Source organism: Watersipora subatra, chromosome 1 (assembly GCF_963576615.1).
Source record: "Watersipora subatra chromosome 1, tzWatSuba1.1, whole genome shotgun sequence".
Classification (NCBI taxonomy): Eukaryota; Metazoa; Bryozoa; class Gymnolaemata; order Cheilostomatida; family Watersiporidae; genus Watersipora; species Watersipora subatra.
Genome location: NC_088708.1, coordinates 54,424,841 through 54,445,806, shown reverse-complemented (window position 1 = coordinate 54,445,806; position 20,966 = coordinate 54,424,841). Strand labels below are relative to the sequence as shown.

Here is a 20,966-nt window from a genome sequence, read left to right as displayed (position 1 = left end):
TATAGATGGATACCTTTAATTCGTAGTCATAATTCTGTAGGACATTTCTGTATGTTCTCCCCGCCAATGGCTGCCGCTACAGGGTCAACTTCAAAGTCGCCTATCTCAAGATAACTAATACAGCCCACTAGGTGTTTGTAGGTAGCAACGCCCTTCCCTGGAGGATATCCACCTACAAGTAAACAAATAGCTTCCATCCAAATTCAGCACATCATTTCTGTAGATGGACATCTGACATGAAAAAACTAACAAATGCAGTAGCCGACCGACCTCAGAGATAATTTGACGCCCAAAAGCTTCAAGGAAATAATCTATCATTACATATACAAAAATCAACAGAAAATATTCTACTAGCATGAAAACAAAAAAATATTGTACCATTATATAGACAAACACATCGAGTAAATATTCTACCAGTATGTAGATTGATAGTATGTATGTATAACACTGTAGTATGTTATATTAATAAAAACAGGAAGAGAATACCTACCAATATATAGGTCACTATCAGCATTGAGTGTTGTGTATCCTTTAGGTAAATCTCTGAATATCAGATAATCGTGATAGCCAACTTTCAGAGAGGCAAAGTCTTTATTCCTAAAATATGGTAGCAATAACAGTAGTGTACCATTCTAGAAGTATGTTAATAAACTACCACTTTATAAAAAATTTAGGAACACTATAATCTTCTATGCCGAGTTCAGTAAACTCGATAAAGCACTGTCTTTATTGAAGAAAATTTAACACGTGATAGAGATATTGACACCTAGTGTTTTTTTCTGAATTAATAATTGAATTAAAGAAGTGACGTCAATGAACATAAGCTCGAATCTCGTGAGAGGCAATATTTTTTCCCAATCTCAAACTACGGCTTCTGACAGTTAGACAGACAAATGCAACTCTTATTATAGTAAAGACTAGTTGAGTGCCCGGCATTGCACGGGTAATAAAAAAGTTTTTGCTCAAAAGAATTACATGTATTTTAAATCAACATACCATTCTAACTTTTAAACGAAGGTGTTTGTTTATGTGTGTGCTATAAGTTTATTAAGTTTATGCCATATTTATATATGTATTTTTCAATGTTGGTGTGTCATTCCAGCTATAGCTATTAAAACTTGGAATAAAGAATCCATATCGCAGAAGATTTTGTCTCGGACCCTCTGGTTCACCAGTCGAACGCCTTTTTAATTCACCCACACAAGCTTGATAGATTCCTAGGCAATATATGTCACTATATGAGAGCAAATACGCAACGGCTTTCTGTTACTACGCAGGGTGATGGCGTAATGTGACGAGAAGCTGGTAGCTCTTATTAGTAAGATTACTCAAATTATCCATTGGTTATGTGCCAGGCTAATAGCAAGTGGGTATTACACATTTTTAGAGTGGCGGGCTCCCCAGTAGGCATATGAACCATCATAATGTCCATGTATATACATATATATATATGCGTGTATATATAAGTTTTAGTGTTTATCTTATTGCCTTTTGTTAAACCCTGTGTCCAGTTTTACCAATTAGAATTTAGCAAAGAAAACTATGCTTGGTTATGGGTTGAACTTGAAAACCCAATTTGTTGGGAACACTTAACACACACTCAATCCACAACTCCGTGCGGCTATCTTGCTCCACCAAAGCATAGCGCTCATACTTATTGCAGCTCCCAATCAAAGTGCTCATGATTACGCATCTGTGCATCTGAACGCATCCAGTTCAATTTTGAAAAAGGGCAATGTTTTTTCAAACAGCTCAAACACACTGGCCAAATATAAAAATAATCAAATATATAAACAAATTAGGTGAGCACCCGTCGTTGAATGGATTATAAAAAGGTTTTTGCACAGAATATTTATTTTCAATCAACATATACAACATTTACCATTCTAGCCTTTATATGAAGGTGTTAGTTTACCTGCGTGTACACTACTGTGTTTATTTCTGTGTAAGTCATACCGTACCGGCTGCAGTGCCTTCTACAGCTCTATTAATACTGACTGCAATAGTCTTGCTGCCCATGTGAGTTTAAGCATTCATCTACTGGCCAATAATTCTAGCATAATGCTAGCTAAAGTGTTAAGCGTGAAGCCATGAAATACTGGAATGTGTAATGAGTATGTGCACAATTTATTTCATAGTATAGCCAGTTGGACAGCGCAGTGTATTGGAAAAATATCTATTTGCAGAACTGGAGGCTTCAAGTTCAATCCCAGTACCAATTGGATTTTTCATTGCTAAATTTTAATTGCTATAATTGGACACACAGATGACAAAAACAAAAGATAAATGCTTTCATTTAGAATGATAAATGTAGTTTGTTAAATAAAGATGAACTTTCTGCGCAAAAACTTTTTTATTACTTGTGCAACGTCGGATATTCAGCTAGTATTGTTACAAGCTTTACGCAGCCGAAGCAAACCTGCTGCAGAACAGAAATCTTCAAGTCATTTAAGTTTTTTAAACTAAATTTACAAATATGCGCTAGAACTTGAGGTCATCAAATTATTCTCACATTACTGATTTGACTTCCTATCGCTGACAAACCTATTAGTTCTGATGATGTGATATTCTCCATCATTGATCACCTTTGGGTAAGTCTCGTTAACTGCTCCACCTCCGAGGTCAAACTCTACATAGAGATTTCCGGCATCATCGATAGCAACCAGCAAATAGTCACCCTTGTTAGTAACACTCTTTTGTCCTATCCACAGAATGACACAGCTTGTGCAAGTCATTTGCAGGTGCACACAAATAGCCCAAGAATCATTTGCGATACTAAAACATAACCAAGGAGTTATTTTGAAATTATTCTAAACGCATATAAAATGTCATGAAGAGGTGGAATATGCTTTCATTTATATGAAAGAATTCATATACAGCATTTCTAATGCTGTGTAACAAAATGCAAAAATTTATGGTGATAAATAGGTTTGAACTTTATTATCACAGGTTAATGCTGTTCAAAACAAATTAGACGATGAGATATAAAATAAAGAACAGTAAAGTCAAATTATGTGTATTGAAAGGTATTGATAGGTATTGATAGGTATTGATAGGTATTGATAGGTATTGATAGGTATTGGTGTCTGGTATAAGTTGTAGTGGTTTTTCTGAGGAAGTAGGAATGTAATTAATGACTCAATGCATCTTATGTAGCTTAATTGGTAAGATATTTGCCTGGTGAATGGGAGGTTCTGAGATCAAATCCAGCGTGAAACAGATATTTCACTCCTAAATTTTAGTAGCTGTAGCTGAACAAACAAAACTACACAAACTTTGAGATTTATATAGATAGATATTAAATTTATTATCACCAACCGTTTTCAACAAATTAGACCATGAGACAAAGAAATAGTAAAGTAAATTATGTGTATTAAAAGAGAAAGCTCTTTTTGCATAACACTGTTCCATAATGTAGATTGGCAAGGTGTTGGTGTCTGGTATGAGGGCTATTCTTTTTCTGGTGATAAAATAATGTAACAGATGGTCAGGCAGATTAGAGACGCGACTTGAGTAATTTAGGCAGCAAATATTATACGAATACATACTTGTTAGTGATGCTATCGTTGCTGATAACAAGAAAACTTGCTCCTGTAAATTGTGGTGAACTGCCAAGAATTGGATCTACAATAAATGATCCCATAGGAGCATATTGTCAGGGGCATGTAGTCAATAACATACCTAATAAATAAGCTGTAGAACAACTCACAAATTGCTGTAATATGTCAAACTCAAAAAAACTAAGTATCATTTTTTAGCACACACCAGAATGCGACCAGCCAACAAGGAGTCATCGCTCTTGGTTATTAGCTCTATATATGTATTACTTCATTGAAAATAATTTAATTTCAAATAGGAAAGTTTTTAAAAATCTTGCTCTACAACAATAATATAACCAAAATAGGGCAACAGTTACCCACTAAATTTGAATAAATGGTGTGACAAATAGTGTTTAAAATCACTTTTACATTTACTTGAATAAATTTTATTTTTCCACAAAAAATTGACAGATTAAAGTAAGTTTTTAATTTACAATACAGTATAATTTTACAATACAATATGGTTTTACAATACGATATAATTTTACAATCCAATATAGTTTTACAATACAATATAATTTTACAATACAATATAGTTTTACAATACAATATAATTTTACAATACAATATAGTTTTACAATACAATATAGTTTTACAATACGATATAGTTTTACAATACAATATGGTTTTACAATACAATATAATTTTACAATACAATATAGTTTTATAATACAATATAATTTTACAATACAGCATAGTTTTACAATACAATATAGTTTTACAATGCAATATAGTTTTACAATACAATTTAGTGTTACAATACCTATTCTGTGCAACATTTGAATTTTGCATCAAATATTGTAAAGAATTGCACATACCTATAACTTGCCAATTTATTGGAATAAAAACTGATTTGCTGATATTTGCTGATTATTAATGTCTCTGTTGCTTTAAATTCAATAAAAAATTTAATGTCATATGTTTCTGGTTCAAGCAAATAATCAACTAAAGTTAATTGTCTATGACTAGCTGTTATACAGACCTTGTATGTCACACCTCTCCCCACTTCTATGCAGAGGACAAGCGCAACTGAATGTCTCCCTGTCTGGAATGCATCTGCTGCCTTCGCTGCAAATGCCCTTTTGTTGGCAGCGATGTTGACAAGACCATATGTTTATACCATCAGTAGCTTCTCTAGTTAGCAGCAGCAGTCCGTTCACAATTGCCTAACAACAAATATGATGATTCCAATTTTAGCTTTTATGTTACATTAGATATTAAGGAAATTAGCTGTTTTAGACGTTGAAGTGTACATAAAACATTTTATAATTGTACTCTTTGTAGTTTTATTATGCATTTTATAATTTAACTGTATAATTGTACATTGTAGTTGTACATAACAATTGTTATAATCAGAAACAATACAATAAATAAATACTAAATAAAATTATATAATAATTACTATTATAACAGTGATAATTGTACATTGCAGTTATACATTTTATAATTGTACATAATTTTATTTTATGATTGCACATTTGATAATTTTATTATACATTTTATAATCGCGCGTTTTATAATTGCTGACAGATGTTGAAGTGTACATATAAGACCTACTTGCATGATACATCCTTGAAAAGAGCTTGAGGCATTTACTTTTCTTGCTACTTGTTCGATATCTGCGTGACCACCTGTGTAAGAACAACAACAGTAATTATTTACATGACTATCTGTAGCCCAAAGGATGTTTGTGTGTAACGTAAAAAGGTTTAAACAAAAGTGGATGATTCCCTATTTGACTTGCCTTCTCTTGTTTATTTATGGTCCAAGCTTTCTGCTAGTCGCACATCAGTTGCTAATCAACTGATACCTCCGTACAAGTAGGTTGGATTAAATTTTTTCTAAAAGCTATTTAAAAACCAGCATATTGTATTAATATTGTATTAATATCGTATTAATACTGTATTAATATTGCATTAATATTGTAATAATATTGTATTAATATCGTATTAATATTGAAATAATATCGTATCAATATCGTATTAATATTGTATTAATATTGTAATAATATCGTATTAATATTGTATTGGTACTGTATTGATATTGTATCAATATTGTATTAATATTATATTAATATTGTATTGTATTAATATTGTAATAATATCGTATTAATATTGTATTAATATTGTATTAATATTGTAATAATATCGTATTAAAATTGTATTGGTACTGTATTGATATTGTATCAATATTGTATTAATATTATATTAATATTGTATTGTATTAATATTGTAATAATATTGTATTAATACTGTATTGGTACTGTATTGATATTGTATCAATATTGTATTAATATTATATTAATATTGTATTGTATTAATATTGTAATAATATTGTATTAATATTGTATTAATGAACACAAATAATTAAATAACTAAACAAACAAATCAATACGCAAAAGTATATAGTTTATATTTTATTAGAAAATGAATGTGCTATATTTATTTTATGATAAAATAAATCAAAGAGCGCATACACAGAGGCTCCATATTAGTTGTAGGAGTGAATAGGAAGCCACTGCGTTTGAGCAGTAGCTTAGAATTCCTTAAAGATCATGTATCTCTGCTTAGCTTACTGCGAGCAGAGGCTATGCATGTTTTAAAGAGCCCTAACACATGTTAGTGTAACACTATATTACACTAACATAGGCTCTGCGATTTTAGCTGGACATGTCTGAGCCCAGAGGCAAGGAAACTTCAATGACTGGAGACATGCCTAGTTGCAAAAAGCAATTGCAGGTTGGATGTCATTTCTGTCATCACCAGTGACTTTTTTGGACAATTGAACACCAACCTGTTGTTTGTTGTCAGGTGTGCTCAACCACTAGGCCAAAGTTGCTCTCATAAAGAACTATGCAAGAAACTAAGATCAGGTATTCTAGGCGTTTAGATAAGAAATAATTACACTAATTAGAAAACTCTCAAGGGACTATCACATGTTTGAGAGAGAGAGAGAGAGACACACACACACAAGGTCTACTGTAGATGTGGCTCTGTATCTACCAGTTAGTTAACATGAAGTTAGCTAAACTTGCACCAAATGTTAGTAAATTTTATCAGAAAGAATCAGTATTTTTCTATCATTTGCGAAGTGCAATGTTGAAGTGCAATTATAAACGTAATAATAAGACTTTTCTTTCATTTGCAATTGTTTTTGATGTTTGAGGTGATCTGACTGCCAGGATGTTTAAAGATTAAAATCAACAAAACTTGATCGCAATTAAAATGCTCAGAAGAAAAATACGAGTGAAATAACGTCACTAGTTGCTATCGTTGCTATAGTTGATACCAGCTATTGCGTTCAAGCTACAATGTTACGCGCCTCTATTCGGACTCTTTGCAACTAGAGACATCATAATCACACTTTTGCTTGATCTGAACCTTTTAACCGTGATCAACTTTTACTAATTTTAATGTTGACACACCCTGGCAGTCAGATCACTTAAAACACCAAAAACAATCGTAAATGATAAAAAAATACTAATGCTTTCTGATAAAATTAACTAAAATTTTGTGGAAGCTCATCTAAAAGTATCTTATCAGTTGCACGTTCATTGAAAATTTAATTCTGAGTAGATAAGTAGATAAACTTATCAAAATATATATAAGAGAGGGGAGACGAGTCTCAATGTTGAAATGGGTGCCTGAGAAATGGCAAAAAGCCTTGCGACTTGCTAATGACAAGTGTTTTACTAAGTTTTGATACAGCGATAATGTAGTGACACCTGGGTGTGCTAGCGCCGTAGCGCTACACTGGGCTGACAAGTAGATCACATTTCCATAGAGCACTACAATAGTAGAGTGATGGTTGTGCATGTGCCTGCATAGGAAGCAACAGGAAAGAAAGTCCTATGCGCATGTACAAGTGCGATGTCGTTGGTTGCTAAGGCTAAATCCATGACGCACTTATAGTGCATTGCATTGGTGTTTCGCTTTCAAACAGCGACACTGAATCATGACAGAATGATAGCAAAATTCCATGATGGTATTGCAGTGGCATATGGAGGTGTGTCATTACGCCATCACTTCATGGAGACTTAGTATTTATAGCACTCAGGGTCTGCTTTCAGCATTTCGGTGACAATTTTAGTTATCTACATATTAGTGAGCTGAAAACATTCCACCAGCTGTTCCTACTTTAGCGTTAACATCCAACTTATATAGCCTGTAGTACCTTTTAGCCTGCTGTTCCATGGTTCAATAGTTAGGTTTATTAATCTCTTTGTGATAGGATGCTAGGGTTTATATTTTGAGGAGCGAAATCTAACAGTTAAGATTGAATACCTAAATATATCATTCCATCTGTGTTCAGTTCAACATAGCTACCAGGGCTTGTCGCAGACTTTGGCAGCTGGTCATCAACAGTCAATACAATGTCTGTACGCTTCCTCTTCACAGTTATGTCACTCCACTCGTTCAATATCAGAGGTAGCTCAGACCTGTGACAGTAAAAGGGTTACATCAGAGAGACCAATGATGAGCTGTGATATGCACTGTTCTTGTAATGCATTTCTCCGCATCTTGGAGGGTAATAAATCTTGTGACACTGAGTAGTAACTAATCATTTATCATATTTATTTATTTATAAGTCAGATTTTTCCCTTGTAGATGAAGTACTGTAAAACCTCTAATTGAACCCCATGAATAGAGTGCCATGGCGTTCAATTTGAGGTTTTACGGTAAATGTGTTTTCGATCCTGACTCACGTTTGCTAACCTTTAATATCTTTAATTACCATAAATTTGTATTTAGTCAACTTTGAATATTTGTAATCGCTTCTTTTCCCTTTAGTTCTTTATAATTTTACTATATTTAAATTATTGACTTATGATTATTTTTGTTGACTTATGATTATTGTTGACTTATTATTTAATATTTACTGTATTTATTTGAGTATAACTCACATTTTTGTTCCAAAACACCACCCAAAAAGTCTGGCGTGACTTGCATGCGAATAAATTTTTCCGAGGTATTGCCTCGCTATTGTTTTCTACAAGCTATCGCCTTTGGAATACAGACCTAATTAAAATACGCCTTTGCACATAACTGTGATGTTACTGATATACAACAAATAACAACAAAACCATTTTATTTGTAAAGTTTTTCTGGCATTGTGGCTTTTAAAAGCAAGCGTTTATGTTATAATGCTGTTTTTAAACTGAAGGTTGCAGAGCTTGTCGAAGAATATGGGAGCAGCTGCAAAGCATAAATATACCAGGTTATGTGATTGCAATGAATAAACGATGTTAAGCAAATTGTCAAATTTCATGTCAAATGTGAGATGTGACTTGTATATGCATGCATGTTGCACTTGAATAAATGTGGTGATTGAATTTTGTGTGTATTATATATACGTCCGGGCTAACTGAGTTGAGTAGGGTTTTTACAAATAATACGCAATCGTGTGGCCATGCATCAGCAAAAGCCATAGCCCGAGATCTCTATAAATATTTTAAAGTTTTTAAGCTATGATAGCTGAACCTTACAGAAAAACCCATTCTAAAGGGGAAACTAAACCAGTGTCTAAATTAATGACAATAGAAAAAAGATGAACAGGTATCTTCTGTGTGACTTGATGGGTAGCAGTTTGCTAGGTCTAGAAGTCTTAACACAGAATAGCAGTCATCTTAGCAATCATTGTTTTTATTAAATTCCTTGGCATATACGCCGCAGGTAGTAGAAATCTATCTATATATATTTCTCAAAGTTTGTGTATTCATCATTGTATATGTCCAGCTATAGCTATTAAAATCTTGGAATAAAGAATCCGTAAAGCAGAAGACTTGATCTCGGAACCTCCTGGTAGCCAGTCCGACTATCTTAATAACGCAGTAACACAAGCTTGATAGATTCGCTATGCGATATATGTCGCTATCTGGGAGCAAATACGCTACACTTTCGGGCATGACGTAAAGTCATGGCGTAGCTCCGTAGAAGCCATAGCTCTTATTAGTAAGCTTACTAAAATTTTCCATCGGCAATGTGCCAGGCTAACAGCAAGTGGCAAGCAACACTCATTACCTCTCATTGTTCATAAGCTGATTTTAATACCCGAGCAACGCCGAGTAGCACAACTAGTATACTCATAATGTTCATGCATCTGCTGTAATCACATTATGAGTGTCTAATCCTAAAACTATTCCATCATATACAAACAGAATAAAATTCTATTTAGGCAGGATACAATTATTACAAAATGAGTTTATAACTAATTTAACACGAATGATATGTGTTTGTAGTTATTACGCCAGATGTACAGCCTATCTGCAGAATTGACTTTAGAACCTAGGCTAATAAGAGTACTACATAGGCAGGTCTGTATAAAGTTACCTGACTGTGATGGCTCCGCCTCCCAAATCTAAGACTAAAAGCACATATGCGGATACTAGCTGAAGAGCTATGAAGTCACCATTTCTGGGTGACCCGGTTGAGCCTGAATAGAACAAGAGTTGGTTTGCATAAGTTAATGGTTTTAGTCGAAGGCTGATGTCGGTAACGGAAGAGATAGGCTTTGGAAGGCTGCTGTATCTAAGGTAGGAGTCTTCTGAGAACTGAGGAATATAGCTTGTATCACTAACTGCTTCATCTGCAATCAGCATTAAAATGTTTAACAACAGTGGTAATACAGTGGTGTGTAAAATGAACTGAACTTAACCTGACCCTTTTAAGGCAAAACTAAAATTCTATACATGTATTTGACATGAAATAAAGCAAATAAAAATGTATATGGCGTGATCATGTTTGTACAGATTGTTATCTTCAATTGTTTTTTAAATGGATTGAAATATTTCAGTGTTTATCTGTATTCTGGCTGTCTGTTCACATGTCCAGCTATAGCGATTAAGTTTTGGGAATGAAAAATCTTGAACTTGAAACCTCTAGTTCTGCAGACAGGCATTACTCTAATACACTGTCCAACTGGCTATACCATAAAAAAAGTTGTGCACATACTTATTACACCTGCCAATCTTTCATGGCTTCACGCTTAACACTTCACCTAGAAATATGCGTGAAGCCATACCAGAAGAAAAATACTTAAAAAATGCTCAAAATCACATGGTCAACAAAAGTATTGCAATCAAAATAAAGCTGCAGTAGGCAGTGCAGTCGGTACGGTATGATTTACACAGAAATAAACACAGTACACAAAAATATACGCATTACACAGAAATAAACCAACAACCTCATTTAAAGGGTAGAGTATTAAATGTTTTATATGTTGAGTAAAAGTAATTTTTTGTTCAAAAACCTTTTTTTCAGGTTATTTTATTATTATTTCCTACCTGTGCAACGTCGGGCATGCATTGAGTCATTCATAAACGTAATTTTACATTTTACGTTGTATTTTTACATATTTGAAATCAGGATAAAATGAGGATTAATTTCCTATATAATTTATGGCCAGTGACTGAATTCACAATGAGTAACAATGTTGTATATGAGAATTTTAGTTTTACAACAAAGGTGTCCAGTTTATTTTGAACAACACCGTACCATCAATAAAAGATTACTTTTTAGTTTAATATATAATTTATGGCTATTGACTAAATTCACAATAAGTAACAATGTTGTAAATGGGAATTTTAGTTTCCAACAATGAGGGTCTAGTTTATTTTACCTGCTCTGTACTCTGTATATCGTGGGCTAGCCTATTTAGTTCATCTGCTCAGTAAGCCAACCAATGTCTAGTTAGACAAGACTACAGGCGCTGCTGTATGCTTGTTCGCTATTATTACCATCAAAGGAGACAAACCTTTTCCATATATAATCCTTTCCTGGTTACAGGAAGAGCATGAAATGATATAATATTCAAGAAATAATGTCTCTTTTGTTTGTCTTACTCACTTGGCTAAATTACTGCACATATTATCTGGAATTGATGGTTGACAAGTTTAAATAATAAAAGTCGAAAAAAGCTACAAGAAAACTCACAAAAGAGTCTTTATTAATTAAGAAATATTAAGCCAACACACAGCTATGTTAGTAGTAGCTCACAGAATGAGCCTGCTAACAACACATAACAAGTCTAGTCTGGTTTTTAAGAACAGTTTTTTAAGAATTAGGTTGAGAATGAAAGTTTTTTACCATGAATTGCTTTACTCTCAATTTAATTTCACTTCAAAATTAGCTAAAGATTCTTCAACCAATTTTGCTTGCATTGGAAGAGGCGTCATTTTGATAATTCTGACTTCTAACTTATCATATACTGACAGAATTTGTTTGTTTTGTGATCTCACTGAACACCGTCTAGTAACAGAATCTAAGAATTATGACCTGATAAATCTGGTTTTGCTTGGAGATAGAGAAGAATTTAGCAGGTGAGGAGTAAAGGGAGGGTGGTGAAAAATTGGTAGGTAAGTAGATACAGCAGAAGAATAGGTGACATTAAAATATAAAACTGAGCAGATGGCAGAATCTAATTCATAAGTTCTGTGTGGCTATATCTATATATACATATTTCTCAAAGTTTGTGTCTGTGTATGTCCAGCAAAAGCTATAAAAATCTTCGAGTTTAAAATTCTGCAGTGTGATGGATTTGATCTCATGGAGATTGCAACCGCAAGTTTTGAATCTGTGGATTTAGCGTGTGTATAGCGAATGCACACACTAAATGACATATTATTTGAAACTCTAGGAATTATATTAATTCTGTGAAACGCGATGCTTTCTCCCATTTTCTTGAACTTCTATTTTTGGTTTTTTGTAAGGTTCAATTGCTATATCCGCGGCCAAGGCCTGTTATTTTCAAGCATACAATTGTAGTATTTTCGTAGGAAGAGCCTCCACATTTTCTCGTGGTTCAGTCAGACAGAGACAGTACGATATCTCATTTTTACATTTGTACCAGTATCAGGAGGTACAAGTGTCAGACTTTTTTTGATGCATTGAAAGAACGCTTGACACAGTCACCCATACTGGCATATTCCGACTATTCTAAAACCTTCATCTTGGATACCGATGCCAGTCAAGTGGGTACTGGTGCGGTTTTGTCGCAAATAAAAGATGGCAAGGAACAAGTAATTGCGTACTACTCAAAGATGTTCCAGCCTGAGGAGGCGAACTACTGTGTCACCCAAAAGGAGTTGCTAGCCATTGTGAAGGCTGTCAAACATTTCCGTCCCCAGTTGTATGGGCGAAAGTTCTTGATACGTACCGATCATGCCTCCTTGACTTGGCTGCTGCGCAACCCTACACCTGTCGGACAGCTCGCACGTTGGATTGAGGCCTTATCAGAATATGATTTTGAGCTGAGTCACCGTAAAGGTTTGAAACATAATAATGCAGATGGGCTCAGCCGGCAGTCCTGCACAGATTGTCAGCAGTGCAGCTGCATGAGTTCCCATGTAGTTGAGCAACACATCCACTCGCTCCAACTAGCTGATTTAGCCAGTCAACAGCAGGCCGATGCAGACATTGGGCCTGTTTACCATGCGATTGTTAAGGGAATCGAACCAGAAACACAACAAGCCAGCTGGGTCACCAAGCGTCTGGCTAATATGCAAAAGCTATTGCAGTTGAATTCAAATGGGGTACTGTGCATCATGCTTCCAACAAAAGGACAGCGCAGACGTCTAGCTATTTGTCCATATGAGCCGCGTAAGAGTGCCATTCAAGCTGTTTACCGACAGGCTCACTTCGGCTTTAATAAAACTTTGGAACAGTTGAAACTACTTTGGTACTGACCAGGAATGACAGGGGATGTGCGGCGATCTGTTGCCCATTGCCAAAAATGTCAACAACCAAAGCAAATTACACATAAAAACAGCTCAAAGAGAAATCATCTTTACGCAGGAAGACCTTGGCAGGTGGTGGCTGTCGACCTGTGCAGACCATTCCCAGAAACAACCCGAGGAAACACTCAAATATTGGTTTTAGCAGATCATTTTACAAGGTGGTATGATGCCATTCCCATTCCAGATGGCAAGGCAGAAACAGTTGCCAAGACATTGGACGAGAGAGTGTTTTCCTACTTCGGCGTACCGGAAGTCATACATAGCGATCAGGGAAGTCAATTCGAGTTGCATGTGTTTGCCGAATGTTGCAAGCTGTGGGGAAACAAGAAAACCCGAACCACCCCATATCATCCACAAGGAAATTCTGTGGTCGAAAGGCTGAATCGTACGTTGGGGAATTTGCTACGAGCACTCCTCTGTGGTACAGAACACCGAGAATGGAACGAGTTACTGCCACAAATCATGAGGGCAGTCCGGGCATCCCCACATCGCATCACTAAAGAAACGGCAAATTACATGATGTTCGGAAAGGAAACTACATTGCCTGAAACACTGGTACGCGGAGGTATAATATCAGAAACGCTTACTGAAGCGGAATATGCCACTCAGCTGCAAACTAACCTACAAGAGACAGGCCAGCGACTACGGCAACAGCAGTAGATGATGCGAACAACCAACAGCGATGAACCTTCAACCTTTAAGAAGGGGGATCGAGTTTGGCTCAAATCATTTTACTCAGGAGGCAAAGGAACAAAGCTCAAGCCGAAATATGTCGGTCCGTACCGTATCACCAAATCGCTCCCTTATCAAACTTATGAAATGCTGCGAAATGGGAAGTTAACAGTACAACACGAAAGGCGGATCAAACTGTATTTGGAAGAATCTGGAAAGTTAGATTTAGATGTGAACTCAATAAAAAAGGATTACCCCAGCTGCCATTCTCCAACGGCACATGAGGGAAACCCAGCTCCAATCTTGGTTGACGGAGTTTGCTCTCAAGGTCATACCAGACGGCCTAAGAGGCAAACTCAAAAACCTTCGCACCTTGGAAGCTACTGGCTCAACCAATTACAGGCAGAGACACCGAACCAGTTCATTCTGGGACAGAATACAAAAATAGAAGGGGGTGATGTAGTAAATTGGCAAGAAAATTACAAACAAGATTTTTCGCCACTAAAGCAAAAGAACAACTCGTTATCAGATAGTGGTGGCCCTGAAAAGGGCCGGAGGGGTGTGAGCGCAAGGTTATAGCGCTATGTGCACTAGCGAGTCTAGCAGCCCTAGAGGATCCGTGTCACTGAAGCACGGGGAAGCCTCCGGAGGTGGCATTTTGGGGCGAGTCACAACGGACTCCACAGATCGGCGAGGTGTAGGAGCCTGGTCCCGTGACGGTCGCCATTTGGGTCTCTTGGACTCCCTGGAGTGAGGTTGGTAGGCTTGCACTGGGCGAGGCTTGGGTCGCCGTTTGTGGGAGCGCGGAGCCCAGCTCTCCCTCCCTTCGGTTTGGGTGCCGACAGACCTCCGATGGAAGGAGTCTTTATGTGCAGCTAACTTCTCCCGTTGGTCAAAATAACAGTCACACAAAGCACACCTGTGTACATGCATGCGTTCATGCCGGCGAAATGCGCGTGGCTTGTCGGTAGAGAAGTCGCAATGCTTGCAATTGAGTGCCATGTTGGATGGTGCCTAACAGTGATTAACCTGGGCTTATATATATAATCGAATAATTTAGATTGTGACTTAAGCCAACGGTTACCAAGCACCCAAGGCGCTCGCTAGGATGAGAACAGGCTAGACTACGCCCGCTAGATGAATTATAAGGCAACCGCTTTCTTGACTCCCAAGCAGAAAATTGCCTAAAAGTAGAGAAAGAAAATTTGTTGATCGTTTGTTGTATTACTAACTCTCTATCTATATTAACTAAGGCATTACAAAAAATGTTGCCAAACTTTTATGTCTTATATTTCCTTGTAAATAGCATTTGTTCTTGTAAAAATTTGCTGCCTTTTTGACCTAGAAATTTCAACTGTTTGTATCCACCAATGATATGCTGTGTTTGGATCTGCTACCTATATAAACAGTTGCTTGTGCATTTGAAGAGCAGTGTAGATTTGGCTAGCTTGGTGTGACGTACTACAACAATATAATCAAATTATTCAAGTACAGCACATCTTCTTTTATATCTTAGACAGCTTGGCTTAATAGTGGCGCTGGTATATACATAGTCTGTTATCGGCTATAGTATATAGAGTCTGTATTATCGGCTCTCGTTGGAGTTGCGCTGGTATATATACAGTCTGCTATCGACTGTACTATATAGAGTCTGTATTATCGGCTCTTTTACTGGATTTGCGCTGGTATATACATAGTCTGCTTTCGGCTATAGTATATAGAGTCTGTATTATCGGCTCTTGTTGGAGTTGCGCTGGTATATATACAGTCTGCTATCGGCTGTACTATATTAAGTTTGTATTATCGGCTCTTTTCTGGATGTGCGCTGGTATATACATAGTCTGTTATCGGCTATAGTATATAGAGTCTGTATTATCGGCTCTTGTTGGAGTTGCGCTGATATATCTACAGTCTGCTATCAACTGTAATATATAGAGTCAGATTTAGCGGCTCTTGTTAGGGGTCGCGTTGTAATATCCACAGTCTGCTATCGGCTGTGTGATAGCGAGTCGGTATCGACGGCTTTTACGCTGGTAGTGCCAGTAATATAGTTAAATTGACGGGGGCTAAGCTACCACATTCAAGCCTCAGCTCCTGCTAGGCCTGGTTCGGGGGTTGCCCTGATTTTACTTCACAAGTATCGTCGAATTCAAAGTTTTGATGGATAGCTTCTAGTGGAACAGTAATCTTTTTTATACACACACATTTGTATGCAAGAATTGTTATTATTAATTCAACATATTCAAGATTTTTATTTTGTTTTTTTCAGTTCATATTCATTGTATTATTACCAAATCATCTATTATTGTAATCGTAGCAAAACAGACTTAATTTAGCTATTACTTGCTAATTATTTCACATTTACATCTAAACCTTTTTATAGTTGTTTTATTTATTTTTAATTTATTTGACCTGTACAAAACATTTTCCTCATGATATGGAGTTTGAAAGTTACAGTTGTTTAACAAAGTTTGAAAACTTTTACAGTTGTTTTTATTTTCTCTCTTAATTTATTTCAACTAAACAAAACACTTCTCTCATGATATGTAGCTTGAATGCTAGAATGGCAAATGTTTTTATATGTTAAATACAAATGAATTTTCTGTCCAAAGACTTTTTTATTTCTTGGGCAACGCCGGGTAGCACAGCTAGTTTTAATACATAATTGATGTAGCAACTTTTCTATTATACAGCCGACTGAACCTAATCTTTTAAGAAGTTATCTCTACTATGTCAAATCTCTGTATACAGCAGAGTTGTAAGTAACTCTGTAAGTAACTAGTAATGTAAATTGTTTTTTTAAATTGGTAGCGGGATGACTCATAAGGGCTAACGGGATAAACAGCTCTCCTATCGGCACTCTAGCGTGCATGAGGAGGGTGGCTAGCAACCCTGCAGGACTAAAAACAAAGCCTGACAAAGGCCAGAGAAGCTCCTCTGCAAGCAAACAGCCAGCTAGCTGAAGATGGTGTCTCAATAAACACACCCAACAGAAGGCTATGGCAAACCACTGTTGCAGCCTGCCAAAAACAGTCATGGTTATAAGAAGTGGGGAAATCCATGATCGCCTACATCCTAGCAAGACATGATACTTAAAGAGAGAGATAGGAATAACTAGGATATGCAACACTAGAAATTGTAGCAGCACCTTGTTCGGTTGCGTAAATGGAGAGCCACATAAAACATAAAATCAAACCAAATCAAACAAAATCAAATCAAGCATATTGGATGGTCCTAATATTTATTAGAATGCATTATACCAAGATTTGCAGCTAGATTCTCTACTAGTCGATGTCACAAATATAATAATATTGTAAAACCAAAATAGATCTATGAATCTTACGACCTACTTTCAGTACAGCGGGCTCCTGAAGTGCTGATAGGGCATAAACATCTGTAGCCAGAAATAGATGTTGGTAAGCATGTGCCAGAACCACAATGAGAGTTATGGCAAACATTTGCTGTACAGTCCTCTGTAATATACGCCCACACTCTCTCAAGCTAACTCTCTCAATAGTCATTCAAGCTAAATAATAAGTTAACTGAGGCTTCAAGCTAATGAATAACAAACCTCTATATATTATTCTAGGAAAGGTTTTCCAGACCAAGCAAAGTTGCAGAAACAATAGACACAGAAATTAGTTACTCTCTCAATCATTGTTTACATAGAGTGAGGATTAATCTATATATATAATCATAGTTTACATAGAGTGAGGATTAATCTATATATATAATCATAGTTTACATAGAGTGAGGATTAATCTATATATATAATCATAGTTTACATAGAGTGAGGATTAATCTATATATATAAATCTTAACTTCTGTGTAGTTCAGTTTGTCAGGCTACAGCTATTTAAATATTGGATTGACGAATCCGTATCGCAGAAGATTTGATCTCGGAACCTCCCCTTCGCCAGGCAAATGCCTTATCAATTTAGCTGTGCAAGTTTGATGGATCCCTCGGGTGATATATGTCGCTATGTGAGTGAAAATACGCTACCGCTCTTCGTTACGGCACAACATCATTCTATGTATAAGTAAGAGCCGTAGATAACTAGCTTACTTAAATTAGCTAGCGGCAATGTGTCAAGCTAATGGCAAGTAGCAGGCAACTACATTACCTCTCATTGTTTAAAAGCTGATTTTTAATACTCGTGCAACGCCGGGCATTCCGCTAGTAAAAATAGATAATTAACAGTCTTTAAAAATTATGTTCGGGTTAAAGAAACGTATTTTGTCCAAATAGACTATTATTTACAATAAAGACCTTGAGAATTTTTAACTTGCGAATCAATACTTTTAGTAAACCAATTTAGCAGGATAATATTTTAAAAATAAAATTCTGGCAGTTATAGAAATAGGGAACATATACAGTAAATGAATTTAACAACATAGCTAGAGATAAAGATGAAAAAACCATGTAGGTAATGAAGAATAGAAAATTATGGAATAGATCAAATTATAAATAGAAGATAAAGACAGAGACAATCTTTAATATTTATATAATATATATTATAAGGATCTTTAACATATATAGTGTATATTAAAGATTATATATCTTTACCTTATATGATATATATTAAAGATATACATTATATCTTTACTATATATACATTTATTTAAAATATACATACATATATTAAAATTATACACCATATCTTTAATATATATATATATTGAAGATATGCATTATATATCTAATATATACTAAAGATATGATGTATATCTTTAATACATTATATATAGTGTAACTTTAATATATATTTTAGATATATATATATATACATGTATAGTTGTAATATATATAGTAAAGATATAATGTATATTTTTAATATATATGTTAAAAATATACATTATATCTTTAATATATATTAAACGTACATTATATTTTTAATATATATGTATTAAAGATATACAATACATTTTTAATGTACAAGTATATATTAAAGGTATACATTATATCTGTAATATATATATTTAATATACATATATTTAAGATAGTATATATATAGTGTATATATTAAAGGTATATACATGTATATCTTTAATATATATATATATATAAATATATATATAAATATATATATAAATATATATATCTTTATATCAGAAGAAAACTTACGCAAGTCTAGTCATTACAAAAACATCTGCCTCTGTTTATATAGACTTACCAATGTTGAGCCCTGCCATCAGATCCATGGCTGTTGGTTTGAATTGAAGAGAAATTTGATTATCATTTAATACCATAGACAAAATGCAGCCTGTAAACCCTTTGGACACTCTAGTCTGACGTAGATGAGATTCAGCTACTGGATGCCCTCCCAGGTACAAATGGGGTCTAAGGTCCAGTCTGGTTGTATTTCCCTACAGACATAACGTCTCGATTAAGCTATTGCGGCAGACCACAAAGGTATTCATGGGAGATTTATCACCATAGTTGGTCAATACAAAGACTACAGCGCCTATAGATGCTTTAACATTTACATGTAATATTCATGAGCCATCTGTGACCTCATTGTGTCTATATAACATAAAGGAATTTTATGAATGAATGACCATAGTAATGTCAGTGTGAAATTATTGGACATTGTTTTGTCACACGTTTGTACGCTGATAAAATTAATAGAGATGGCAGTTGTTGGTATTGCGTTAACTGAATTCAAAGCACTAAGTTCGATCTAACCACATATTCTTTTGTAATCACGTCCTGATCTGCTACAGACAAGAATCCAAAACCTCCATCTCTGCCAAAGAGCATTGTGACTTTATGCTCCAATTGTATAGCAGTTGACCAAATTAGTTCCAGCATTCCTGAGCCACAATCAAACCTAAAAGTACACAAATTAAAAATTTTTTAATTATGATTTCGTATAATTGATCTAGTTTACTAAAAATAACCCAAATATTTGTTTGTTCATAATCACAGCAATCACAAAGCATGACAAAGACAGTGTGTTAGATATACTATTAGTATGTCTACTGTTATTAACTACATGTATGCTACTAAAATTATTAGTACAACTACTTTGACTACTGCAACCTCTGCTACTACTAGTCCTACTATTATTATTACTACTGTAACTATTACTGCTATTAGCATTGCTACTACTACTCCACTACTACCTCTTCAACTAGCACGCTGCTCCTCCCATTGGTAATATACAACTACTACTGCTGCTATTACCGTTAGTAAAACTGCTTTGACTACCGAAACTTACTACTACTACTACTATTACTACTACTATTACTACTACTATTACTACTATTACTACTACTATCACTGCTACTATTACTACTACTACTATTATTACTACTACTATTACTACTACTATCACTGCTACTATTACTAAAACTACTACTACTACTATTGCTACTACTGCTACTACTACTACTACTATTATTACTACTATTACTACTACTATCACTGCTACTATTACTACTACTACTACTACTACTACTACTACTACTACTACTGCTACTACTACTATTGCTACTACTACTGCTACTACTACTACTAGTATACTCTGGCAGTGTGTGCTGATAAAGTACAGAGAATAAGTATGTGCACAACTATTCTACATTATAGGGATGTGAACACCTGGCACAGGTGGTAGCATACCTCAAGCCTAAACCAAATGTTGTGAGTTCGGATCCTATAAAATGGAATCTTCTTTCCACGGATGAACACAGCTCTTATAATAGTAAGGATATAGTGAAGACTGCTACTATTACTAGTAATATTATAGCTACACATACTACTATTTCAACTACTACTGCTATTGCTACAACAACCCTAGTACTACCATAACTGCTACCACTGTGACAGAGGCTTTCAAAGGCTAAAATAGAACAATAAAATATACCTATATATAACAAATCCATTGAAGAGAGTCACGGAGAAGAAATCTCTGCCTCTAGATCCCCCGTAAATTAATAATCCAGTTGGCTGCTGTGCATAA

The 20,966-nt window shown here is 35.2% G+C and overlaps 1 protein-coding gene across 1 annotated transcript; it reads right to left on the bottom strand.

The window, feature by feature from the left end:
* Nucleotides 1–26: 26 nt before the first annotated feature.
* LOC137388984 (pikachurin-like) lies at nt 27–12,512 on the bottom strand. Its single transcript, XM_068075472.1, has 8 exons — nt 12,509–12,512; nt 9,929–10,184; nt 7,883–8,037; nt 5,157–5,230; nt 4,582–4,765; nt 2,545–2,701; nt 491–597; nt 27–172 (listed from the first exon to the last, which is right to left on the bottom strand). Exons 1-8 carry the CDS (start codon nt 12,510–12,512, stop codon nt 27–29), a joined length of 1,083 nt encoding a protein of 360 aa, XP_067931573.1.
* Between the last annotated feature and the right edge of the window lie 8,454 nt (nt 12,513–20,966).